At 43.2% G+C, this 27,586-nt stretch overlaps 2 protein-coding genes across 2 annotated transcripts; both read right to left on the bottom strand.

The window, feature by feature from the left end:
- Positions 1-359: 359 nt before the first annotated feature.
- xnf7.S (Nuclear factor 7 S homeolog) lies at positions 360-11,213 on the bottom strand. The gene is given in 9 exon segments (NM_001086225.2): positions 360-1,286; positions 1,867-1,997; positions 3,261-3,283; positions 3,852-4,085; positions 5,297-5,392; positions 5,482-5,934; positions 7,909-8,081; positions 9,841-9,915; positions 10,983-11,213. Coding segments are annotated over 9 exon segments (1,833 nt in total). The 5' UTR covers positions 11,089-11,213; the 3' UTR covers positions 360-744.
- A 5,354-nt stretch (positions 11,214-16,567) lies between these two features.
- Positions 16,568-27,529, bottom strand: LOC108705283 (zinc-binding protein A33). The gene is made up of 9 exons (XM_018242101.2): positions 27,390-27,529; positions 22,413-22,487; positions 22,010-22,158; positions 21,490-21,864; positions 20,114-20,209; positions 19,786-20,010; positions 19,498-19,520; positions 19,272-19,402; positions 16,568-17,342 (listed from the first exon to the last, which is right to left on the bottom strand). Exons 1-9 carry the CDS (start codon positions 27,451-27,453, stop codon positions 16,795-16,797), a joined length of 1,686 nt encoding a protein of 561 aa, XP_018097590.1. The 5' UTR covers positions 27,454-27,529; the 3' UTR covers positions 16,568-16,794.
- Between the last annotated feature and the right edge of the window lie 57 nt (positions 27,530-27,586).

The raw sequence follows: 27,586 nt of genomic DNA, 5'->3' as shown, positions 1-27,586 counted from the left end.
CCTCATAAATTGTTGAGTTGATCTCCTGGGTGCCCCTTGGTGCACTGCTCTTTATTCATCTATAAGAAATGTATCAACTAAATGTATCAATTTAGCTCAGTTTACAGGGTCGGTGACCCCCCCTCCAGAGCTGCTTTAGAAGGTGAAAAAATTACACTTACGCTTCAATATTAGAACATTCACACATAGAAAATAAAAAGTAATTGGAAAAAGTCTATTTCTGGTGAACTGCTTGAAACTAACTAAGCTTGGAAGGTTACCAACCCCTTTAATAAATCTGAATGTAGCGGACTTGCAAAATACGATTGTTGTTGTTTTAAGAAATAAGTGTAGGCAGCAGCTACCTTTAGGGGTCAAGGGAGGGGGAGGAATTAAGACTGAGATCACAATACACAGTTTTACTTTTCAGCCTCTTTATTTCCCGAAGTAATAAGCAAATGCAACTACATTCAGAGCAATGACAAAATATACGACACAAAAACATTCAATATAATGCAAATTCACATTAAAAAAGTAGAACCGGACTGAAACTTTCACCACAGTTGTCTCAGGCTTGACGGAACCCTTTGTGGGAGTGTATTATAAACATAAGATTGGAGGTTTAAGTGGTTAAAAAGAAATTGTGGTTCATCAAAAGCTGAGAAATGGGAAACAAAAACATTTGGAGAAGAGAACTTTACTGGTAACTTTATTTGGGAGCGGGGTGGAATGTTTCTAAGCAGCTTCTGCCTCTCATACATGAAGTTACTGATTATGAACAAAGCGGAGGGCATCTACATTCTTGCCACTGTCGTGCAGGAACGGAGACAGATACGGGTACAGTTTCTCCGTGAAGGTGGCACTGAATGTGTAAATGATGGTCATATTATCTGCATTATAGAAGGAAATCTGCCCTCCCTCATAATCCACATAAACACCAATCTTACGGGGGTGGGAGGTCAAACTTAGAGCCTTAGATGGAGACTCGAGAGCCTTGTAGGCATTGCCGTTTCTCAACCAGATTGCCCAGTAACCGTTCTTGGGGTTAAGCTTGATCTTGCCCTTGCGATTACTGGATTCACTAGCCATACCCACATCCCAGGCCGTCTTGTCCCCGACTTCTACTTCCCAGTAGTGTCGGCCCGAATCAAAGCCCTGGGACCCCAGCACAAGGATACACTGGCTGAATCGTTTGGGATTGTCGGGGAGGGAGAGCTTGTTTTCCCCATATCGGACACTGGTCAGCCCATCTGATAAATGCAGGTTGGGATGAGCAGAATTCGGGTCCAGTAACATTGGGGTCAGGCCTGAGGAAGACAAAAAATATATATACACAAATGTTTAAAGTGGACCGGTCACCCAGACACAAAAATCTGTATAATAAATTAAACATGAAAACCAATTTCTATTTTTTATTAAAGCATTCATAGCTGCTGTAATCTCATTTAAACATCTCAGCTGTCAATCAAATATTGTCTGCCCCTCTATGTCTTAGGCAATTACTTTCACTTTCCATTCAGCACTTCCTACATGTCACTGCTCTCCCCACATTCCCCCCATTCTCTTCACCATTTAATTGTGTAGCCAGGACATGGGGATGGACATCAGGTCCCCCATTCTGGTGCACAAACAAGATTCTGAGATGATACAAGACTTGTCTTAATAACAGTGTCCACAAAATGGCTCCTGCCTGCTTGTAATAATTATGAATTACCAGACTGAAGGAAACAAGATTCAAATAATTTATACACTGTAATTAAAGTCCATTTTGCTTGACAAATGTGATAAAATAGGATTTTGATAAATATTTTTGGGCGACAGGTCCCCTATTAATAAGCAAAAGTCTCCAGCTACTATAACACATTACTGGGTCAGAGAAGTACTCACTGGGAGTGATGACGGACTTCAGCTCCTTCCACATGATGTACTGGATGGGACCCTTAAACGTTCCCTGGCACAGCTCCTTGGAAAGCAGGGTATTGCCAGTCGAGATCACAGCTCGTTGTTGTTCTTGGCACCTATAAGGAAAGGCAAATAAGTTTGGATGATTTGAGATACAGGCTCATTAAGAAACAGCATTGGACACAGTAATACAACTTGCCTCACTTGAACCACTACAACGCCATTAAGTGAAATAACTATAGCCAAGGGCAGACCATTCCATATGGATTCCCAGTCAACTTATGGCAAAGAAAATGTAGTCGTTTGCTTCATATTCAACCAAAAGCCAGCAACCAGAGATCATGAACCTATATTTAGTTGTAATATTGGTGTGTAGGTGCATCTCAGGTCATTTTGCCTGGTCATGTGATTTCAGAAAGAGCCAGCACTTTAGGATGGAACTGCTTTCTGGCAGGCTGTTGTTTCTCCTACTCAATGTAACTGAATGTGTCTCAGTGGGACCTGGATTTTACTATTGAATGTTGTTCTTAGATCTACCAGGCAGCTGTTTTAACATCTTGTGTTAGGGAGCTGCTATCTGGTTACCTTCCCATTGTTCTGTTGTTAGGCTGCTGGGGGGGGGGGGGTGATATCACTCCAACTTGCAGTACAGCAGTAAAGTGACTGAAGTTTATCAGAGCACAAGTCACATGACTGGGGGCAGCTGGGAAACTGACAATATGTCTAGCTCCATGTCAGATTTCAAGATTAAATATAAAAAAAATCTGTCTGCTGTTTTGAGAAATGGATTTCAGAGCAGAATTCTGCTGGAGCAGCACTATTTACTGATGTGTTTCCCATGACAATAACCCTTTAGCGCACATCCCACACAATATTTCCACACGATTTTGGTGGATTAAAAGGGTCGGTCAATCGGAGAAAAGCAGAGTTTGCAATTAATATGTGCAATTTCGGGGTTGAAAGCCATCTGTTTATGACACGGACAGCAAGTTTATATTCAGCTGGACGGAGCCAGAGGTACAGGCTGATACATTAGATAGGTATAAGAAGGGGTTGGATGGTGTTTAGCAAGTGAGGGAATACAGGGATATGGGAGATAGCTCATAGTACAAGTTGATCCAGGGACTGGTCCCATTGCATTTTGGAGTCAGGAAGGAATTTTTCCCCCTCTGAGGCAAATGGAGAGACTTCAGATGGGTTTTTTCGCCTTTCTCTGGATCAACTGGCAGTTAGGCAGGTTATATATAGACTTAAAAGGTTGAACTTGATGGGCCTGTGTCTTTTTTCAACCTAACTTACTATGTATGTTACTGTATCAGGAATCTCAACAGTGGCCATAGACTTTACAAAGAGCAGAATGATACGAGACTTGTACTTACTTGTCAATAAAGGTTTTGATGTCCTGCAGGATAAAAGGAAATACCAGATTAGTGTAACATTTGCAGCAAAGGTCGGCATATATTACAGGCAAACTGCACAAGATTAAAGGATAAGTAAACCTTTAAAATAAGTGAATTTAAAATCAAGGAGAATGCTATTCTAAGCACTTTCGTCATTTACATTCATTATTTGTAATTCCAAGATATTAAGGGATACATGTACTGTTAATATGAATGAATTTTGTTCCAACAGCGCCACCTGCTGGTCAGTTTCCCACCAGTCTGACCACCAAGTAGTCAAGGAAGAAAGAAAGATTGCTCTGATGTTCTTCTGCTTAGGAAAGATTTTAGTCAATGGACTATGATACAGTAAGAAATTCCAGGTGGTTCTTACAGGAAGACATCATTAATAGGTATATAAAGCACAATCACAGTAAACTGCACAATTTATAGTATATGGCACAGTAAATGAAGTAACTTGCCGTTCTCAAGGGAAATGAGGTTAGTGGTACCAACATGTGAGATGTGAAGGATACCCAGTAGGAAAAGCTGCTGCAGGGGGATCACTACTCCAGGAACAGCGCTACATACCGTTAAGAATGATATTGAATCTGTCTCTTCCATCCTCTCCTTTGCCAGGGAAATAGTTTTCTTGATGGCATCCTGGTTCTCTTGCATCTTCACCAGGTTATTTTCCATTTCCGTCAGCAGGTTGTCCCCTTGTTCCTTCAGCTGCTCCAACAGTTTCTCCTCTCGCTCCTTTAGGAACTTGTGGAGCTTCTCAAATTCGCTTGTGACGTGCTCCTTGTACTGGGACACGTTTTTCTAAAGGAGAGACAACGAACACTGCGTCGGCAAGACACTTATCCCAATTTTCAACCCATGAGCACAAAGGCTCCTCTGATTTTATATCGCGAAAGGTGTAGCATTCCTCAGTAATTTTTTTACAAACAGTATTTCTGTAAAAATCGATTTTATTTTAAATTTTAACTACTTTCCTAATATTTTAATTTCATTTTTTTCCCACAGGAGCAGCTACAATTTGATACAACAAATGTTCTCTCAGGCTTCCTAAAGTCAACATACAACGGATACATTATTTGCCGACTTCCACTGAGGCGGAGACACTAGGCAGCTAACACATGAAATTGTAACAGACGGCAACACCATAAAAAAAAAACCCGTTTTTACATTAGCGATGTGTGGGCCGGCCCGTTACCCGCAGGTCTGGTGGGTTCGGGCTGACCTCGCTGCTCCTCTTGCGACTGCCGCCTTCCTGTTTTATAGACTCGCACCTGCCCCTTTTGTGATGTCATGTGCGGATGGGCACTATAAATGGAATAGGGGTGCGGGTCGGGAAAAATGTGACCCGCACATCACTAGTTTATATGTACATATAGCAAGGTAGAAATTGTGTTTCCAGAAGGTCAACCACACTGTTTCACATGGAAAACTATAACCGTAGAGTGAGGACAGGTGCCTCTCAGTGGAGTATGTAGACTCAGAATAAAATTGCACAGCAGAATTGCTTCCAAGTGCTCTCCTCTAATTACTACTGTACGAGCCTCTCAGCGGAACAAATTCAAACCCATGAGCCTAATGAAACACGACAAAACACAACAAAAGAAGAAGATACTCCATCTTTATAACAAACACCACAATGACAACGTAAATATCAGACACCTCTGAACCTTAAACTTCAATTGTAAGCCTACTCTACCAAATAGACTAGCACTCTCCATCCAGCAGCTAACAGACTCCAAGCCTGTGTATTGCTATGGCCTATGGTTAGGGTTAGACATCCAACATACCAATCCCTGACTGCACCTCCTTACTTACTTTCATGTGAAACCACTAGATTTAGTCACCCGTGTGGTCCTAACCTTATACAGGGACATCTACATCAAACAAACAAGCACTGCAGCATCCAGGCATTTGCATAAACATTCTTTACACCACATATTAAAAACTAATTACTGACATGCTATTAAATCATAATAATAATAATTTATAAAGCGGCTATGAGGCGTACTTACGTTGTGCTGCTCAATCTTGTCACTCTGCTCGCCAGACAGCTGCTCAGTCACTTTGAGGGAAGCTTCAAGAGGAGCAACGATGGCAGAAAGCTCTTCCTATAGAAGAAAAACTTCCCGTTAGCTTAGAGCAATAATAAAATCATAAAACTACAGAACATTTTCGGATAGTGACATTGGTAACATACCCTATAGACGCCGACTGCATCCAGGATGGGCAGGAAGTTATGGCTGGCGTGTTTGAGAGAATCCCGGCAGATAACACAACCCAAAGTGCCATCGTCCTTACAGTAGAGCTTTAGTCGCTCGTCGTGCTCAGAGCACTTCTCTAGGGGCCGCGTCTTTTTCTCTACAGGTGTGACCGGAGTACAGGCGGCTTTCTTGGCCAGATTAGCCAACACGCGGTTAATGGTGTATTTGCGATCAGTAATGGATTCCTTGCACTCGGGGCAAGCAAAGGAACTCTGCCCTTCCCACACCTTATCAATGCAGCTCCGGCAGAAGTTGTGGCCACAGGCGACCATCACTGGATCCTTGAACAGTTCAACGCACAGCGGGCATGTCAGCTCTTCTGCAAAGTCGCCAGCTGCTCCTAAACTGGCCGCGGTTTTTGAAGCATCTTTATCTTCCACCTTTGCTTTCTACGAGAACAGAGATTATAAAGAACAAAGGTTTTCAATGTGTCAGCAGAACAAGTACAATTACATCAATAAATGTGAAAAGGAATTCTAGAAATCAAGTGAAAAAGTTTTGTCTGTTCGTACTACAGATCACTTGCATGTATACCGTGTATGTGGAAGGTGAGGCGTCCCACAGTGCGTTTGCTGCATATTAAGAATCATGCAAATAATAATAAATAATAAAACTAAGGTCAAATCTTCCTGTGCCTTCCTCAGACCTTGGCACAAAGTTACAACGCTGCAGAGGACGTTGGGTTTGCAACTGAAAGAACAACGAGAAACTGTCATCTTGCATTGGAATTGATAAATCATCAACACCATAAAGCCACGCCCACTCCAGCCAATCCGCTATCTCACACACACCAGCCAAACAAGCTTCTGACACAGACACGTGATCTTTTATTTGTCTTTTATTCACATAAAGTTTAATGGAATCATGGCGGAAAGCAGGGGCACAGGAATACAGTCGTAAGTCAAATAAAATCAGCATTTTTAATACAAAGAAAATAGATCTTCAATACAAAGGTGGGACATGGATCAATATACTGCAGACACTATAGTTCCATTATAAACCTGACCAATTGTAAAGATACATGCGAATGAAGGGTTCACTGAAGCTCAGTTGAGAGCTGTGGGTATTACTAGGCCTCTAGAGCAATCACGCTAAATGTGCCACACACAGGCAGATAAAAGCTGCAGACAGACCAAGTTGGGCAGATGTCGATCAGACAGGGCTAAAAATCCAGTCGGATCTGATCTGTTCATTGATGCGGTCCCGCAATCCAACCGCCCGTATTACTTTCATTATGATCAGATTGTTGGGCCCTAGAGCCCACGATCAGATCAGCCAGATATTGCCCACAAGGTGGGCATATCAGGGAGAGATCAGCAAGTTTGGCAATGGCCACCTTAAGGAAGCAGCATCATGGCTTCCTATTGAGATCACGATTCTGTGGATAGGTGAGGCTGTAACCCAGAAAGGCAAGGCCGGGCTTCAGAAGACCATTAAACATACACAAAGAAAAAAGCCAACAAATGGAAATTGTAGGAAGAGTAATGGTTTTGCAGCATTAAAGGAAAACCACAGGTATGTAGTGGCTATGATAAACAATATCACACCCACTTATAGATCCTACAAACAGATGAGCATCTCATAAACGGATGCCAAGGATAGCGAGGCAGTGCCGCGTTAATGGCTTGCACTATGGAAACCAAACTGCCTGAGAGGAGTCGGCAGCTAAAATGTGAAGTAGAGTCAGCAGCTAAATGCATACCTCTTAAAAGTGGCAGTTGGGTATTAGCGCTGGCAGGAGCAGGTCATAAGCGCGAGTGCTCCAGTTAGTGCACCATGTATAAGGACCAGGTATTAATAACGCTGCAAAAATATAGAAGGAAAGACTGGCTGCAAAAAAAAAAAAAAACAGGAGCAACGTATTTTATAAATGTTGGCCCAAACAAAGTCGGAGAGACTAAACAGCTTTACGAGGCATTTTAGGAAATCGAGTGGCTTTTTGGCCGTTTAGACTTCCAGCACTGCACCAGTGATCCAGACAGAAGTCTGGCAAATTACTGGATCAATTGTAGAGCCATGTTGGCTCCTCATGCGTTTCTAGCTTTCTAAAAATAAAAAACAAGTCCGCCCATCAAGTTTTGGTCACGGATTAGCCTCCAACATAAAAGCACTAGGAATGGGGGCATGTTAAAAAGTGGACACAGAAATGAGGGCACAATGTACCCCTGCTGTCTATATAAAAAAAAAAAAAGCAAAGAATGTGACAGCAGAAAGATCAAAAACTGTCACATGCTGGCGTGGATAAGGGTACAAGGGGGGCACGTGATATTTTTATAGGAAAGCGTCTCATCAACACAAGTTGTCACAATGTACGAGCGAAAACTGGCGCACTGGTATATGGGAAGAAATGAACGTCACGTTACCTTCGGTTCAGGCTCAGGTTCCTCGAGTTTCCTCTTTTGGGGAGTCTTGGAGTCTGGCTGCTCTGTGGGCTCCGTCATCTCTTCTTGGTCTGTGCCGTTGGTTTCAACCTCCTTCGGGGGTTTGGTCAATACCAGACGAGATTTGTCCACCCATTCGTTTTGGCGGCGGTTCACTGCAGAAAGAGCGAGCTTACAACACAATTTCACAACAAACCAGGACGGGTCGTGGGGAATATAATTGGATATTAGAATAAAAAAAATCCCTTACTTACCCCAGATGTATAGAGGCCACACATACTGCAGCAACATTGTGCGCTTCTCTGTACAGACAACTCAACACAAAGATTGCCACAAGGCAACACTATCATATTGAAAATAGGAAACACCAGGGACGGGATCTTTATTTTGGTGCAAGCAGATATGAAACTAACAAATATATGCTATCCAATTAACAGGCTCAACAACCTCAATCTTATTGGATAAGATCACTGGCCACTGCTCAACTCCACCCCTAATGAATGTGATTGGTGGGTGCAAATCATAAACAAACTGACTCGACAATGAGCGACCAACACTTCAGAAAGAACCAGAGATGCCTACGATAGGGACACCAGTGCCCAGTTAAACAAAAAAAAAAACTAAAATGTCTACTACAGAGTGACAGAGTTCTACACCAAAAGGCACATTTATCAAACGTCGAATTTCGAAATTCATGTGAGTTTTCAAAAACTCCCATGAACTTGAAATTCAACCAATCGAAATTTATTATAAAAATGTAATTTGTTAAACTCGGGTGAATAGCATTGGCTTGAAAACGCTAATCGAATTCGGTTAAGATTTTAAAAACTGAGAAAAAACGTGAATGCCAGGAAGGCTGCAAACAACTCTACAATGATCCCAGGACGACTCCCAATGACAAACGGCAATTCAGCAGGTTTTTAGGTGGCGAATAGTCAAATTTGAGTTCTTAAAAGGCCAGAATACAATAAATCTCGAAAATTAGATTCAAATTTTTTGAAAAACTTGAATGATATTTGAATACGTCCCTAGTGGAATTTGACAGTTGACAATAAAAAAAAGCCTTGATAAATCTGCCCCAAATATCAACAAATTCCAGACATGACAATACATTGGAACTGTCTGCCAACTATAACACCACATGATACATTAAGGCTGTGAAACTGCTCCGCATACAGGCAGTAAGATCTAGCACATGTTGAGGATTTAATAAAGCAACTATCAGTGGCAATGTCACTGCCATCAAAGTGCCCTTGAGATGTGTCCCTGTAACCGACTATATTTAATAATCAATCAAGCACCACAATGACATTTGTGTGACTGTATTGTAAAGCTGTGTCCGTCACACAGTCACGTGATCAATCAGCAGTTATAATTGTAGTCACCCCCAAGATATATGTAGATCCCACTGGGGCAATGCTCTCTGGTTAGAAGGAAAAGCAACAGTCGAAGCAGCAGTGCATGTGAAATGAGTCGCCACAAGGGGGCAGCAGAGGAAAACTTGAAAATGATCCTTTTAAATTGGTCGAGGTTACAAAAAGTGTCACTTGCACACTAAGTAATATCTTAAACATATAACACATGATCCTTTTTTCCCGGCATATATTAAATGCGCCACTTAGGGTACATAGCGATATCACAATGAGGAGACGTTGTCCTGTTGTCATGGAAATGGGACAATAACGTGTGGCAAAGTTGGCTGAACAGAGTGAGTGGAAGAAATGTGTGTAAATCTAAGCTGTTTGGTGAAGTGCATAGAATAAGGTGGCAGTTATGAGCCATCTCAGGCCACTAGAGTTTAGGATCTATTAGCCGACCCCTTTGCTTGGGGATAATGTTGCCTGACAGTGAATAGACAAAGTGTCGGCTGCCAGAGGCAATTGTATAGAGAGTCATGAACACGGCGTTACTTACAGCCCACGTAATGTACGTAATACTCTTCTCTTCCAGCTTGTTTGTTGTACCTCGTCTTCACTATATCAGCATCATCTGCAGGAACACAACACAGTGAGTGTGAGACACACATACAGGAGTACAACACACACACACAATCCCAGTATTGTGCTACAATATTCCAGTAACACATGGGTCTACCTTCTGACCCCTCCTACTGACCACTGGACTGTTCCACTGTGCCAACACCTGGGTCTCCCTACTGGTCCCTCCTACTAACGCCTGGACTGTTCCACCAGGAGGGGGGGTGCAAACACCTAGGTCTCCCTACTGGCCCCTCCTAACCCCTGGGCTGTTCCACCAGCAGGGGGGGTGTTAACACCTAGGTCTACCTACTGGCCCCTCCTACTGACCCCTGGACTGTTCCACCAGCAGGGGGGGTGCTAACACCTAGGTCTCCCTACTGGCCCCTCCTACTGACCCCTGGACTGTTCCACCAACAGGGGGGTGCCAACACCTAGGTCTCCCTACTAGCCCCTCCTACTGACTCCTGGACTGTTTCACCAGCAGGTGGGGTGCTAACAACTGAGTCTCTCTACTGGCCCCTCCTACTGACCCCTGGACTGTTCCACCAACAGGGGGCTGCCAACACCTAGGTCTCCCTACTAGCCCCTCCTACTGACTCCTGGACTGTTTCACCAGCAGGTGGGGTGCTAACAACTGAGTCTCTCTACTGGCCCCTCCTACTGACCCCTGGACTGTTCCACCAACAGGGGGCTGCCAACACCTAGGTCTCCCTACTAGCCCCTCCTACTGACTCCTGGACTGTTCCACCAGCAGGGGGTGGTAACAACTGAGTCTCTCTACTGGCCCCTCCTACTGACCCCTAGACTGTTCCACCAGCAGTGGGGTGCTAACAACTGAGTCTCTCTACTGGCCCCACCTTCTGACCCCTGGACTGTTCCACCAGCAGCAGAGGGGGGGGAGTGAGGCCAGTATAGTTAGTCAGACAGAAAGCTTGTGCATGAGGAAGGTTTGTTTATGGGGAGCTCCTCGTACTTATATACACACACAGACAGGCGAATAGACAAAAGCTGAAGGAGCAGTGTATGAGGATGTGAGATGTAGTTGCACTAGAGCAGACAAAGGAAAGAGTTACTCACGTTGGCTGCCGTCACTTCTCTTACACGGGTACGTACTGCCTACATTCACCAGCAGCACCTCCTCCTCCTCTTGTTCTCCATCGTCCGCGCCTTCGTCTTCCTCCATGTCCTCTTCTTCCTCCTCCTCGTCACCGGCACCCGAATCCTCCACATTGTTCTTGTTGTTAGTCTCCTCCCCGGCCGAGAGCTCCTGCTTGACGGCTTCGGAAGGAGAGGACAGCGTTACGGAGGCCATGGCTGAGAGGGTTCTGCTCACGAGAAGCGGCTGAGACGAAAGGAACAAGATGGAGACCAAGGAAAGCGGGTGCCTCTGGGTAAAAGAGGAAGGGTTTCTACTGCGGCTGCGCAACTGGTCTCAGGAGGCGGAGCGTGGCGCGAAAAGTCGATCCTGTTGGTGGATTGGTGCGCCCGCCCCTAACGCACGTGGCGACGCCATTGTCCGGCACTGAGACTCCTCCCACCGTATTGCTCGGTGTTACTTTATTGTTTCACCTTATAGTTCTTTCTACTGTCTTATATATTGACCAAATCTAAGCGACTTTCTACTGCTCTTCATTATTATTATTTTATATCTTCTTCTGACCATTTCCAGCTTTCAAATGGGGGTCAGTGACCCCATCTAACAACTAATGCTCTATAAGGCTACAAATGTATTCTTATTGCTACTTTTTATTTCTCATCTTTCTATTCAGGCCTCTCCTATTCATATTCCAGTCTCTTATTCAAATCAGTGCATGGTTGCTAGGGGAATTTGTACCTTAGCAACCAGACTGCAGAAATGGCAAACTGTAGAGCTGCTGAATAAAAAGCTAAATAACTCAAAAACCATAAATAATAAGAAATAAAAACCAATAACAAATTGTCTCAGAATATCCCTCTGTACATCATACTAACCGTTAACTTAAAGGTGAACAACCTCTTTAATGCTACAGTGTACTTCATATAGTCACTTACAGTGGGATCCCGGGCAGTATATAGTGTATTATATACACAGTTAGGTCCATAAATATTTGTACAGAGACAACTTTTTTCTAATTTTGGTTCTGTACATGACCACAATGAATTTTAAATGAAACAACTCAGATGCAGTTGAACTGCAGACTTTCAGCTTTAATTCAGTCGGTTGAACAAAACGATTGTATAAAAATGTGAGGAACTAAAGCCTTTTTTTTTTTTTTTTTTTTTTTAACACAATCACTTAATTTCAGGGGCTCAAAAGTAATTGGACAAATTAAAAAAGTGAAAATAAAATGTTCATTTCATAGTTGGTAGAAAAACCTTTGCTGGCAATGACAGGCTGAAGTGTTGAACTCATGGACATCACCAGATTCTTAGTTTCCTCCTGTTTAATACTCTGCCAGGCCTTTAGTGCAGCGGCATTCAGTTGCTGTTTGTTTGTGGCCTTTCTGTCCCAAGTTTAGTCTTCAACAAGTGAAATGCAGCTCAATTGGCTTCACATCAGGTGACTGACTTGGCCATTCAACAATATTCCACTTCTTTGCTTTAGGGCTCTTACTGACGAGCGTTTTTACCTGCGTTCCGTTTTTCAGCGTTCAGCCGCAGGGGAGCGCAGGAATAGACGCATTACATTTTTTCCAATGGGGCTGTACTCACACAGGTGCATGTAGGCGCCTAACACAGGAAAAATGCAGCATGTTGCGTCTCAACCTGCGTTCGGCGCCTACACGCGCCTGTGTGAGTACAGCCCCATTGGAAAAAATGTAATGCGTCTATTCCTGCGCTCCCCTGCGGCTGAACGCTGAAAAACGGAGCGCAGGTAAAAACGCTCGTCAGTAAGAGCCCTTAGTAAACTCCTTGGCTGTATGTTTTGGGTCATATGAGACGCCTCCCAATCAATGTGACTGCATTAAGCTGGATTTGAGCAGACAGTGTCTCTGAAGAGCTCACAATTCATTCTTGTGCTTCTGTCCTGTGTCACATGATGGATAAACACTAGTGTCCCACTGGCAGCCATACATGCCCATCACACTGTCTCCCAAATATTTTATACACAACTGTGCTATGCTTTGGATCATGAGCTGTTCCACACCTTCTCCAGACTTTTTTCTTGCCATCATTCTGCTAGAGGTTGATCTTGGTTTTATCTGTCCATAGAATGTTTATCCAGAACTGGCTTTCTTAGCTTTTTTTTTTTTTTAGCAAAGTCCAATGTAGCCTTTGTATTGTTGATGCTTATGAGTGACTTGTACCTTGCAGTGCCCCCTCTGTATTTACTTCATACAGTCTTCTCTTTATGGCAGACTTGGATATGGAGACTCTACCTCCTGGAGACTGGTGTTCACTTGTTTGGCTCTTGTGAAGGGGTTTCTCTTCCCCATGGAAATGATTCTGAGATCATCCACCACTGTTGTCTTCCATGGACGTCCAGGTCTTTTTGTGTTGCTGAGTTCACCAGTGATTTCTTTCTTTCTCACCATGTACCAAACTGTAGAATTTGCCTCTCCTAATATTGTAGCAATTTCTCTGATGTTTTTTTTCCTGTTTTTGCAGATTAAGGACGACTAGTTTCACCTGCATGGAGAGCTCCTTTGTCCTCATGTCGTCTGTTCCACATACACCCCCCCCCCCTCAAATCAACTCCAGGGCTTTTATCTGCTTCATTGATAATGACATAACAAAGGAATTGCCCCCACCTGCCCATGAAATAGCTCAATTGTCCAATTACTTTTAAACCCAGGTCTGGACTGGGAGTCAAAATAGGCCCTGGGATTTCAAGTAGAAAGAGGTGCAGGTCCCAGCAGCCCACTAAATAGGGACTTTCTATGGCACTTGATAGCAGCCCCTGCATTTGGCAGAACCCACAGATTGCCAGTCCCGGCGTTTTTGAGCCCCTGAAATGAAGTGATTGTGTTAAAGGTGTTTTCCACCTTTGAGTTAACTTTTAGTTTGATGTAGAGAGTGATGTTCTGAGACAATTGGGTTTCATTTTTTATTATTTGTAGTTTTTTAGTTATTTAGCTTTTTATTCAGCAGCTTTCCAGTTTGCAATTTCAGCAATCTGGTTGCTAGGGTCCAAAATACCCGATCAACCATGCATTGATTTGCATAAGAGACAGGAATATGAATAGGAGAGGGACTGATTAGAAACACGAGTCATAACAAGCAGCGATAACAATAAATCTGTAGCTTTACAGAGCATTTGTTTTTACATGGGGTTGGTGACTCCCATTTGAAAGCTGGAAAGAGTCGGAAGAAAAAGGCAAATAATTAAAATACTATAAAAAAAATAATGACGACAAATTCAAAAGTTGCTTAGAACTGGCTATTCTAGGACATACAAAAAGTTAACTGAAAGGTGAGCCACCCCTTTAAAAAAAAAAGGCTTTAGTCCCTCACATTTTTATACAATCCTTTTGTTCAACCCACTGAATTAAAGCTGAAAGTCTGCAGTTCAACTGCATCTGAGTTGTTTCTTTTAAAATTCATTGTGGTCATGTACAGAACCAAAATTAGAAAAAGAAGTCGTCTCTGACCAAAGATTTATGGACCTAACTGTGTGTATGTGTGTGTATGTGTATGTGTATATATATATATATATATATATATATATATATATATATATATATATATATATATATATATATATATATATATATATATATATATATATATATATATATATATATATATATATATATATATATATATATATATATATATATATACACATACACACACACACATATATATATATATATTATATATATTCACTAGCACATGAATGCCACACAGTGTAATACAGGATGTTCTAAAACAAACAGTATAAAGCTATAGACAATGGGTCAAGTTTGCAAAGATTTTATTCAAACATTTTATAAATGATAATAGGCTTTGTGTCCGTGCAGCACTGGTACATGTATGTGCCACACACAATTTGCCATTACATTCCAAACCAAAACACACTCTTAGCAATGTCAGCTGGAGACTATAGAGAGCCTGTGAGCTTCCTGCCAACAGCCAATTATATTATTATTATTATAATAACTCTCTGCCTAAAACATAGTGCAGTGTTTAGCCTCAGCCTGTAGAAAAGTGATTTATCTCTAGTGTTTCCAGTGACTCCATGCTTCCTTTGGGCCCTGGTCCAAGGATCACATTTAAAGGATAAGTAAACCTTTAAAATAAGTGAATGTAAAATTGAGGAGGGGGCTATTCTAAGCACTTTCGTCATTTACATTCATTATTTATTTATTTTTTATTCCAAGATATTAAGGGATACATGTACTGTTAATATGAATGAATTTTGTTACAACAGCGCCACCTGCTGGTCAGTTTCCCACCAGTCTGACCAGCAAGTAGTCAAGGAAGTTGTCAGGAGAAAGAAAGAGGCTGCTCTCATGTTCTGCTTAGGAATAAAATTATAAACCTTTCTCACATCTTTCCTAAGTAGAAGAACATCGGCCTCTTTCTTTCTCCTGACAACTTCCTTGACTACTTGCTGGTCAGACTGGTGGGAAACTGACCAGCAGGTGGCGCTGTTGTAACAAAATTAGTTCATATTAACAGTACATGGATCCCTTAATATCTTGGAATAAAAAATAAATAACGAATGTAAATGACAAAGGTGCTTAGAATAGCCCCCTCATCAGTTTTACATTCACTTATTTTAAAGCAGGGATGCAACGAATCCACTGTTTTGGATTCAGCCAAACCCCCGAATCCTCGGTGAAAGATTCGGCCGAATACCGAACTGAATCCTAATTTGCATATACAAATTAGGGGTGGGAAGGGAAAAACTATTTTTACATTCTTGATTTGTGACAAAAAGTCATGCAATTCCCCTTCCCGTCCCTAATTTGCATATGCAAATTAGGATTCGGTTTGGCCGGGCAGAAAGATTCGTACGAATCCGAATCCTGCTGAAAAAGGCTGAATCCTGGACAAATCCCGAACCAAATCCTGGATTCGGTGCATCCCTATTTTAAAGGTTTACTTATCTTTTAATAACAAGGGCCTAGGGAGACTGGTCGGCAGAGAAGCACATCAGCAGGTAACATCAAGGGGATTTTACTACCCAACACAAAGTACCAGTAAATACAATCCTGAATCAAGGCAAAGAAAATAGTGGCTGATTTTTATTATCTAAATAAACATTTTTTTTTTCCCAGCATTTCAGATGCAAACACTGTAGATATCACAAACACCATTACATTTGATTGCAATGCTCTATTGATGGGGTCTTTCACCTTCCAAACACTTTTTTTCAGTTGATTATTCACCATAAATACGTTTTTCAATCGCTTTCTATTATTTCTTTTTTACTGTTTTTCCAAAATCTAAGTGTAAAGTTAAAGGTCTCAGTGTCTGGTGTTTCAGTCTGACAGGAATGCTCAGTAATTCAGGTGCAGACTCTGAACGGTTATAATTTTATAACATTTAGTTGATTTTTCAGACATCTTTGGAGTATTAGCAACTATTGTATCAATTCAGAGATTCTGCTCAGCAGGGACAAAGATAAGAAATGTATCAACTAAATGTATCAATTTAGAACAGTTTACAGGGTCGGCGACCCCCCTCCCAGAGCTGCTTTACAGGTGATAATGAAACTTTACACTTCAATATTAGAAAAACAGTGACACAAAGAAAATAGAAAGTAATTTGAAAAAAAAATTTCTGGGGAACTATCTGAAACAATCCCTTTAACATAGGTATAATCTAGCAACACTTCATTTGCTCTTCCAGGAGAAAATAAATGTAATATCCTGTAAGATTCTCTCCAGTGATGCCGACACATAACTTTGGTGCAACAGGAGTAGCCCTCTCCCTTAGCAACCAGAATAGCAACACAAAGTCACAGCTGTCCTTGGAAGAGCCGGAGGAGCTGGCCACTTGTTTCCCCTTCGGTTACGGAGCAGGGAGAAACGTAGGCACAAAGGCTGCCCTGGAAGGAAGCCCTGAAGGTGTAAAAATGTTCCATGATTTGTGGGTTGTAGAATGAAATCTGGCCGCCCTCATAATCCAGATAGACTCCGATCCGGCGAGGTTTCTCCTGCAGTTTGAATACTTTAGGGGAGGAGTCAAATGCTACAATGTGACGTCCTCCTCTAACAGAACAAACCCAGCAGCCATCAGCCGGGGTAAGGACAAAGGGATCCTTACGGCTAATACACTCCAAGCTGATACCAACGTCACATTCTGTATTCCTGCCGATTTCCAGCTCCCAGTAATGCTTCCCTGATTTGTACTTGGGAACCCCCAAAGCTACCAGGTACTGACTGAACCTTGTGCGGCTAATAGTGGGGGGGTGGCTCACTGGAAAATAGCTGAGGCGGTGGTTTCCCTCGGAGAGCAGCAAGTCGGGATGGGCCGTATCTGGATCCAGACGGGGACAAGATAAACCTGAAGAATGAGAAGGGTACAATAAAAATACAACACACTCCACAGATGGACGGCACTTCTGGATAAAAAAAAAATGATTGCAGGTCGTTGTACAATGCCCAATGCGTTTCGGGAGCGTATCCCTTAATCCTAGGAGACTATGATTAAAAAGCGTAAAAGCGTTAGGCATTGTACAACGACCTGCCAATACATTTTTTGTCCAGTCCATCTGTGAAGTGTGTTGTATGGTCTCTGCGGGGACACGGAGGACTGAGCACCTGACTTAGGGGAACAGCGGTGAGCTGAAGCGGTCTCTCTTTTTTCATTGAATTACAATAAAATCAGTGCTTTGCTCTCTGTATAACTCAACAAGGAAATGTACCTCTGTACAGGGCCGCCATTAGAAATCACGAGGCCCTGTACAACAACATTTTCGTGCACCCTGGGTCCCGCCCACCCCAACCCCAGATCCCGCCCACTCCACACCACAGTTAAAAGACCATACAGACATCAGCGCTAAAAAAGGTAAAAAAAAAAAAAAAAAACAACCCACACACGTTATAAAAAAAACTATTGGTCAGGGCCCCTTATAAGGTAAAAAAAACTGTGGAATCAGGGCCCCCCATTAATGGTTTTTTTGGTATTCAGAGCCCCCCTACAAGTTAAAAAAAAATAAATAATTGGTGACCAGGCCCCTGCCACCAATGGGGGGCCTGGTCACCAATTATTTTTTTTTTTAACTTGTAGGGGGGCTCTGAATACCAAAAAAAACATGTTATTAAAATAATACATTGGTGGCCAGAGGATTAAAAAAAAAAAAACACACATTGGTGCTCAAGGAATTGAACTTGTGGCTTCAGGACTTCAACTTCGGCTCCTCTCCTGACTTCGGGTCTAGTTGGCGTTTCGGACTTCAATTTCGGCTGTTTTTCTGACGGGTCTTTTCGTCGCTTCAGGACTTCAATTTTGGCTGTTTTTGTGACTTCGGGTCTTTTCGGCGCTATAGGACTTCAATTCCGGCGGTTTTTGTGACTTCTGGTCTTTTCCGCGCTTCAGGACTTCAACTTCTGTTGTTTTCGTGACTTTGGGTCTTTGCCACGCTTCAGAACTTCAATTTCGGCTGTTTTCGGGACTTCGGTTGTTCAGCTTTTCAGGACTTCGGAAAGGCTGCACGGCTCCGTCGCTATCAAGGGGGGCCCGGCTTTTTCAAAAAGTGCAGCACAGCCTGGCTCTCCTTCAGGCCCTGGCCTGGTGCAATTGTACCCCCATGTCACCCTGATGGCGGCCCTGTTTATGTATGTATGTAGAGCTTACAGTCTAAATGGGAGCATAACATGCAGACACAAATTGGAGGGATGTTAAAGGGGTGGTACACCTTTAAATTCTAGGCAACTTTTCAATTGGTATTCATTGTTTATTTTTTAGAGGTTTTTAATTATTTTCTTTCTTCTGACTCTTTCCAGCTTTCCATCTAAATAAACAAATGCTCTGTAAGGCTTCACATGGGGAGACATAATTATCAAAGGTCGAATTTCTAATTCATGTGAATTTTTTAAAACTCCCCTAATCTCCCATAAATGCGAAATTGGACCAATCGAACTTTATTTTTAAAAAAACACATTTTTCAAAATCGGGTGAATGGAATCTCTTATTGTAATCAGTGCATGGTTGCTGGGGGAATTTGAACGCTAGCAACCAGATGGCTGAAATTGCAAACTGGAGAGCTGCTGAATAAAAAGCTAAATAAGTCAAAAAACACAAATAATAAAAAATAAAAACCAATTGCAAATTGTCCAGAATATCACTCTCTACATCATACTAAACTTTACCTCAAAGGTGAACAACCCCTTTAAGTGTTGTAGGTTTCAATGGGTGAACCCAGTTCAGGTGCAAGTGCTAAATGTTATACAAAAAAACGCCTCTTTTCCATATTTGGGCTCCATGTAATACCTGGCTCCAGCATGTCCTTCATATCCCTCCAGGTTGTAAACTGAACTGGGCCCCTGAATCGACCCAACAAGTGATTCTCAATATCGGCGAGGTTCCAGCTGGGGGAGTTCAAGTTTTGAATCTGACTGCACCTTGGTGTAGAGTAGGGTGAGAATCATGGGGATGAGTTAGATACGAGGGTGATGTAGCAGAAGTCACACCATTGTGTGGAACGCTTTGTATGTACCTGTCAGTCAGCAGCGGTGTACCCTAAAAAAAAAAAAAAAAAAAAAGAGAACACGGGTATCAATGAAGATTAGAAAGTAGGATTAGGATGTGTGTATCTGACAATTCTGTGGTTAATAACACTGTAGCATTGTACTTTGTTCATAGTGATTAAAACTGCCAGTTTCAGAGTTGTAGGCAGATACACGCGCACACACACAGCAGAAAATTGCATTAAACATGTTTTAGAACAGATACATTCAACAGAACAACCAGGAGAACATGCAGCTTCTCTTGGCAAATGTCCCACCTTTCCCAAAGTAGACTGATCTTTGTCTCCCAAAATACTGCCCAGGTTCTTCTCAATACTCTGACATTCCTTTCTCATCTTACACAACTCCTGCTTCATCACCATCTGAGCTTCTGAAACTTCCTCATGCAGCTCCAGTTGCAGCTTCTCTTTCCTCTCCTGCAGGAACCTTTGTAGGGCCGAGAACTCGGACTCCAGGTGTTGCTCCAAACTGTATGCAATCTCCTAATGGAGGCAAAATATGCTGCACTGTATAATCTTAACTCAAGGTCAACATAAGGAAACAAACCATGATATAAAACAAATGTTTATAAAAAAAACACATTACGGATAGTTTGGTCAGGCATCGCTCCTGCTCCTCGCACTGGCCCCTCAGCTGCTGCAGGTGGATTTGCAGTTGATTCATGCTAGAAGCCTTGTTGTCCTAAAAAGGGAAAACAAAACCAGGCAGAAGATTCCTGGAATCATATGGATCAATTCAGAAGTTGGTTTATTGATTGCTCTGCATAGTCTCTCCCAGGCTGGGGTCTGCATATACCTTTTCCATGCTCTGCAACATACCAGCAATATTTCATACATGACGGATACTCAGAGTTCCCTGGATAACTCAGCCTGCAGCCTTGTGTCTTTATATGGTCACAGAACAACCCCTCAGTGACTTCTAATATCCTTATCATTTACAGTAGGGGGTACATTATCCCTTATAATACATGAGTGATACTCAGAGTTCCCTGTATAACTCAGCCTGCAGCCTTGTGTCTTTATATGGTCACAGAACAACCCCTCAGTGACTTCTAATATCCTTATCATTTACAGTAGGGGGTACATTATCCCTTATAATACATGACGGATACTCAGAGTTCCCTGTATAACTCAGCCTGCAGCCTTGTGCCTTTATATGGTCACAGAACAACCCCTCAGTGACTTCTAATATCCTTATCATTTACAGTAGGGGGTACATTATCCCTTATAATACATGAGTGATACTCAGAGTTCCCTGTATAACTCAGCCTGCAGCCTTGTGTCTTTATATGGTCACAGAACAACCCCTCAGTGACTTCTAATATCCTTATCATTTACAGTAGCGGTACATTATCCCTTATAATACATGAGTGATACTCAGAGTTCCCTGTATAACTCAGCCTGCAGCCTTGTGCCTTTATATGGTCACAGAACAACCCCTCAGTGACTTCTAATATCCTTATCATTTACAGTAGGGGGTACATTATCCCTTATAATACATGAGTGATGCTCAGAGTTCCCTGTATAACTCAGCCTGCAGCCTTGTGCCTTTATATGGTCACAGAACAACCCCTCAGTGACTTCTAATATCCTTATCATTTACAGTAGGGGGTACATTATCCCTTATAATACATCATTGTGCATTGGAAGCACATCCTTTGAATGGATCTGAATGAACAGGCGTGACATCACATTGTTAATAATGGATAATTGGATTCTTGAATACGTCAGCATCTGGAGCTAAATAGCTAACCCATTGTCTAATGTGTATCAAAGAATTAATTGTAGAAAAACTGCAACTTGTGTGGTTGCTGATCAACAAAGCTAAGGGTAAAAATAAATCGCAATGGTTTGATTATAAGGGTGGAGTAAGTACTACAGACAATCTAATGAGTTAGACTGTTCAGGCAAGAAGACAAAATATACAATAACAGAGGAGACATTGCCCATCCTCATACACACCTTTTGTTTCTCTGTGCAGCTGGCCGGTCCAGGAGAAACGTAGAACTTGGCCTGCCTCTGGTCTCCTGCTTTGTCCTCTGGCCTTTCTCTGAGTTTCCCTGCAGGCTGGGGCAGGTAGCCCTCCTTTATTTGGCTGGCCAGGCTTCCCAGGGCATAGTTAGGCTTGCAGTTCTGGCCAGAAAGAAATTTAAGACAACGAGGGCAGCTGGGGGAGGGCTGCTTTGATAGTATGGATGAGAGACAACAGTTGCACAAATTGTGTCCGCAGTCTAGAAGCACAGGGTCAGTGAAAGCGTCCAGGCAGTGCGGGCATATCAGCTGCTCTGGAACTTCACAAGGCTCTTCTGACGCAAATGCTTCCAGCGTCTTGCACTTCTGGCAGGGGAGAGGAAACACAAAGTAAAATGGCTGACACAAACCTCCTCCAAGCACTGGCTCAGACACATTTAGTACCATTACTACTATGCAATAAAGCAAAATTGGTTCTGTGATATCAATATCAGGTTATCCTCCCTTTTACCTTTTGCTCTGGAGGCATGTTGTCTTTTCCTCCCTTCCTTGGTTCCTCCGTGACTTTCCTCTTTTCTCTGTTGATCCCTTGCACAGCTTCACCCAAGGGCACCAGGCACTTCCGGTCCACCCACTCCTCCTCCTCCTCAGGTGGGTCACCTGCAGCAGAGGCACATTGGGCCTTATTAACGAACATAGGTGTTTAATTGCAAGGACACAATTACTTAAATCAGCTAATCAGATCTATGGCTTCATTTTCCAACTTGTCATAGACGATGGGCAGCCATAAAGCACAATATTCCTGCATGACAAATCTTGAATTATACTAAAATTTAATAGGTAAATGGGGTTATGCAATTTGCATTAATGACATCTGTCTCTGCAGAACAAAGCATAGGCCGACGGATACCTACATCCCTCATAATGCACATAAAAATCCTCAAGACCACCGTCTTCTGTCCTTCTGCTCCCAATGACAGTTACGACTCCTGGGAAGGGACAGAAAAAATGCAAATACATTAAGGAAAAATCCCAAGCTATGCCTGAACCTTACTTTTATTATAAAAACAAATACATTTCAATGAGGGAAAATACTCTGAAGGTATAGATAAAATGGTCATTAAGCTTCAGCTCAAGTGGATTAATTCTGATCTGCTTTGTCGCTGCTCTGTGATCTTGTGTTGCAAGTTATGGCTTGATAATGGCCAACAGATTACTATTAGGCTCCATGTGTGCATTTATCTGCAGTCACTTTTGGTTCAAGATGCCTCTTCCTTTGGCTTTCATGCAGTAAAGGTGGCTATACCTGGACAGATTAACGCTGCCGATATGGTTCCTTTTAGACTGATTCTGCATTTTATAAGCCCATGTGTGGGGACTTCTGACGGGTCTGGCCAAAAATCTGCCTTTTAGCAATCGGGCAGGTTTGATTTTTCTGCAATCAAGGAGAGCATTGGCTAGTTGATGCGGTCCTATGACCCATCGGCACCCATTCGCTTCGTTGTAATCCGTTCGGATTAACCCAATATCGCCCTGGCGTTACTGGGCATAATGTGGAAAGATCCACTTGTTTTGTGATCTCACAAACGAGCAGATCTTACCGTGTATGGCCACCATTGCCTATTGCTCCTCGTGAAACATCAGCAGACTGAGTAATGACCATGGAGACTCCTGCCCAGAACAACCCAACAATTGCTCCATTCTCAAAATCATTCTCTTCCAGTAGATAAAATATGAGGCAAGTGTGACTGCCCGGCACTAACATGCTTAACCACATGTGTAAAACTGAAAGACAACTGCTCCGTATGAGGTGCTTTCATTCAGGCATAACTTCTGTTTTAAATGTGCCCAGTTTCTTGATTAAGTATCTCGCATGTGGCCGTCCCGTGCATCAGACTGATGTGCTGACTTTCCTGCTTGCCATCTGAACAGGACTTGTTTAGATCCATTGCACTAGAAGGGAAATCCCTTCTGGTGGAGGAGGACTGCATTAGTCCATGGATACTGTAACACTGGAGGAGGACTGCATTAGGCCATAAATATAGTCCCACTAGTGGAGGAGGACTGCATTATACCATGGATACTGCTCCACTGGTGGAGGAGGACTGCATAAGGCCATAGATACTGTCCCACTGGTGGAGAAGGACTGGATTAGGCCATGGATACTGTCCCACTGGTGGAGGAGGACTGCATTAGGCCATAAATATAATCCCACTAGTGCAGGAGGACTGCATCATGCCATGGATACGGCTCCACTGGTGGAGGAGGACTGCATTAGGCCATGGATACTGTCCCACTGGTGGAGGAGGACTGGATTAGGCCATGGATACTGTCCCACTGGTGGAGGAGGACTGCATTAGGCCATGGATACTGTCCCACTGGTGGAGGAGGACTGCATTAGGCCATGGATACTGTCCCACTGGTGGAGGAGGACTGCATTAGGCCATGGATACTGTCCCACTGGTGGAGGAGGACTGCATTAGGCCATGGATACTGTAACACTGGTGGAGGACTGCATTAGGCCATAATTATAATCCCACTAGTGGAGGAGGACTGCATTAGGCCATAAATATAGTCCCACTAGTGGAGGAGGACTGCATTAGGCCATGGATATTGTCCCACTGGTGGAGAAGGACTGGATTAGGCCATGGATACTGTCCCACTGGTGGAGGACTGCATTAGGCCATAAATATAATCCCACTAGTGCAGGAGGACTGCATTATGCCATGGATACTGCTCCACTGGTGGAGGAGGACTGCATTAGGCCATAAATATAATCCCACTAGTGCAGGAGGACTGCATTATGCCATGGATACGGCTCCACTGGTGGAGGAGGACTGCATTAGGCCATAAATATAATCCCACTAGTGCAGGAGGACTGCATTATACCATGGATACGGCTCCACTGGTGGAGGAGGACTGCATAAGGCCATGGATACTGTCCCACTGGTGGAGGAGGACTGCATTAGGCCATGGATACTGTCCCACTGGTGGAGGAGGACTGCATTAGGCCATAAATATAATCCCACTAGTGCAGGAGGACTGCATTATACCATGGATACGGCTCCACTGGTGGAGGAGGACTGCATAAGGCCATGGATACTGTCCCACTGGTGGAGGAGGACTGCATTAGGCCATGGATACTGTCCCACTGGTGGAGGAGGACTGCATTAGGCCATGGATACTGTCCCACTGGTGGAGGAGGACTGTTTTAGGCCATGGATACTGTCCCACTGGTGGAGGAGGACTGCATTAGGCCATGGATACTGTCCCACTGGTGGAGGAGGACTGTTTTAGGCCATGGATACTGTCCCACTGGTGGAGGAGGACTGCATAAGGCCATGGATACTGTCCCACTGGTGGAGGAGGACTGTTTTAGGCCATGGATACTGTCCCACTGGTGGAGGAGGACTGCATTAGGCCATGGATACTGTCCCACTGGTGGAGGAGGACTGCATTAGGCCATGGATACTGTCCCACTGGTGGAGGAGGACTGCATTAGGCCATGGATACTGTCCACAAAGAAGCAGACCATGTCAACTGATCGAGCATAAACCATGATAAAGGTGGCAATACACAGGCCGATAAAAAGCTGCCAACAGATCAAGTGGGCATCTTATTGGCCTTTGTATGGGGCCCTGCAACAGGCCTACCCAACCCGGACAATGGTTGAGCACTTAGTTCTGAGAGCACTGAGAACTTTTGGTGTATGGCCACCTTAAAGAACTTTCTTTCTTGGTATAATCCTCACTCAAAAGACAAATAACAGAGGACAGTAAGCTTTGCAAACACTTTGCAGACGCCACCGAGACCGTAACAATTTAAACAAAAAGCATGCTTGCTGGAGATCTGGCACAGAAGCAAACATTAAAGTGTTGTAAAGTAATGAACATATAATGTATTGTGGTGCTGCACTGGAACAAGTGATGTATTTGCTTCAGAAACTACTATAGTTTATATAAACAAGCTGCTGTGTAGCCATGGGGGCAGCCATTCAAGCACAGGATACACAGTAGATAACAGATAAGTACTACTATAGTTTATATAAACAAGCTGCTGTGTAGCCATGGGGCAGCCATTCAAGCACAGGATACACAGTAGATAACAGATAAGTACTATTATAGTTTATATAAACAAGCTGCTGTGTAGCCATGGGGGCAGCCATTCAAGCACAGGATACACAGTAGATAACAGAGAAGTACTACTATAGTTTATATAAACAAGCTGCTGTGTAGCCATGGGGGCAGCCATTCAAGCACAGGATACACAGTAGATAACAGATAAGTACTACTATAGTTTATATAAACAAGCTGCTGTGTAGCCATGGGGGCAGCCATTCAAGCACAGGATACACAGTAGATAACAGATAAGTACTACTATAGTTTATATAAACAAGCTGCTGTGTAGCCATGGGGGCAGCCATTCAAGCACAGGATACACAGTAGATAACAGATAAGTACTACTATAGTTTATATAAACAAGCTGCTGTGTAGCCATGGGGGCAGCCATTCAAGCACAGGATACACAGTAGATAACAGATAAGTACTACTATAGTTTATATAAACAAGCTGCTGTGTAGCCATGGGGGCAGCCATTCAAGCACAGGATACACAGTAGATAACAGATAAGTACTACTATAGTTTATATAAACAAGCTGCTGTGTAGCCATGGGGGCAGCCATTCAAGCACAGGATACACAGTAGATAACAGATAAGTACTACTATAGTTTATATAAACAAGCTGCTGTGTAGCCATGGGGGCAGCCATTCAAGCACAGGATACACAGTAGATAACAGATAAGTACTACTATAGTTTATATAAACAAGCCGCTGTGTAGCCATGGGGGCAGCCATTCAAGCACAGGATACACAGTAGATAACAGATAAGTACTACTATAGTTTATATAAACAAGCTGCTGTGTAGCCATGGGGGCAGCCATTCAAGCACAGGATACACAGTAGATAACAGATAAGTACTACTATAGTTTATATAAACAAGCTGCTGTGTAGCCATGGGGGCAGCCATTCAAGCACAGGATACACAGTAGATAACAGATAAGCTCTGTAGTATACAATGGGATTCTTCAGTTATCAGATGTGTAGCCTGTGCATTTTCTCCTTCTTCAACTTTGAATGGCTGCCTCCATTGGTACTCAACAGCTTGTTTATATAAACTATAAAGCAAACACACCAATTGAACCAGTGCAGGGCAACAGTACAGTATAATGTCATTACTATAAAACACTTTCATTTTCTTTAGTGTAACTGTTCCTTTAAATGTATACTTGAGACCAGTTGCACAAGGAAAATCAGAAGGAAACAGAATCACTACTGATTTTAGTTAATTATAAATAGGGAACTCTTAGGCCAGACATGAAGCAGAAATCCTTTTTCTTGTTATTTTTGCTTGTCGTCTCCCATTGACAACAAGGAGAAACCAGTAGAGCCTCCCGGCCTGACCCTGCCTTGTGATTGGCGGTGGACAAGAAAATCCTGATTTGGGGGAAGAAAATGGGGGTTGTGGGTTGCAAATCACAGCTCTCCCTTCGCACAGTGGAAGATACACAGCAGTCCCCTGTCAGGTCTGCCTGGCTGCTGATTGGCTGGTATCCTACAGCCCAGTGCCACTAGCTCTCCCATACAGCCTTTGAAAGCAGCTGGCAAATGGGTACTATATGCCCCCTCCAGAATAAGGGCATGTGGACAAGTTGGATGAATGGGGGGGTTGTAACACCCAATAACAGCCGGAGGGCTGCACATTTCTGCTGTGAAAAGGGAAAAGTGCCATTCCTCCTTCCACTGCCCACAGGAGTTACTGAATGTGTAATTTTCACCACACAAACACAGGGTGAATGGGTTACACAGGCCAGAAAGTAAAGAACAAGCACACACGCCATATATTGTCCTTCAGGCAAAGGAAGCTTTTCCCGCCACTCTCCTCATTTCCGGGTCCCATCTCTGAGTCTGACACTACTTGGGTAAAGTCGACACTGTTTGTTTATGGTGATGGGGCGGTGCCTTGAGGAACCACGACGCCTTGGCAGGGCGGGGTCTGTGGGACACAGAAGACTATGGGGCGGGGCCTAGTA

This window comes from Xenopus laevis, chromosome 9_10S (genome assembly GCF_017654675.1).
Source record: "Xenopus laevis strain J_2021 chromosome 9_10S, Xenopus_laevis_v10.1, whole genome shotgun sequence".
NCBI lineage: Eukaryota > Metazoa > Chordata > Amphibia > Anura > Pipidae > Xenopus > Xenopus laevis.
The sequence above is the reverse complement of the archived record's forward strand: the minus strand, read 5'-3'. Positions and strand labels throughout refer to the sequence as shown.

What these genes read in the sequence shown, in the direction of transcription:
- LOC108705283 (XM_018242101.2), bottom strand. Translation starts at nt 27,453, where the DNA reads ATGGGACCCGGAAATGAGGAGAGTGGCGGGAAAAGCTTCCTTTGCCTG. An exon ending in TTATGTGCATTATGAGGGAT is followed by an intron (nt 22,159 to 22,412) that starts GTAGGTATCCGT and finishes CCTCTGCTGCAG; the next exon opens with GTGACCCACCTGAGGAGGAG. An exon ending in GCTGCACAGAGAAACAAAAG is followed by an intron (nt 20,210 to 21,489) that starts GTGTGTATGAGG and finishes TTCCCTTTTTAG; the next exon opens with GACAACAAGGCTTCTAGCAT.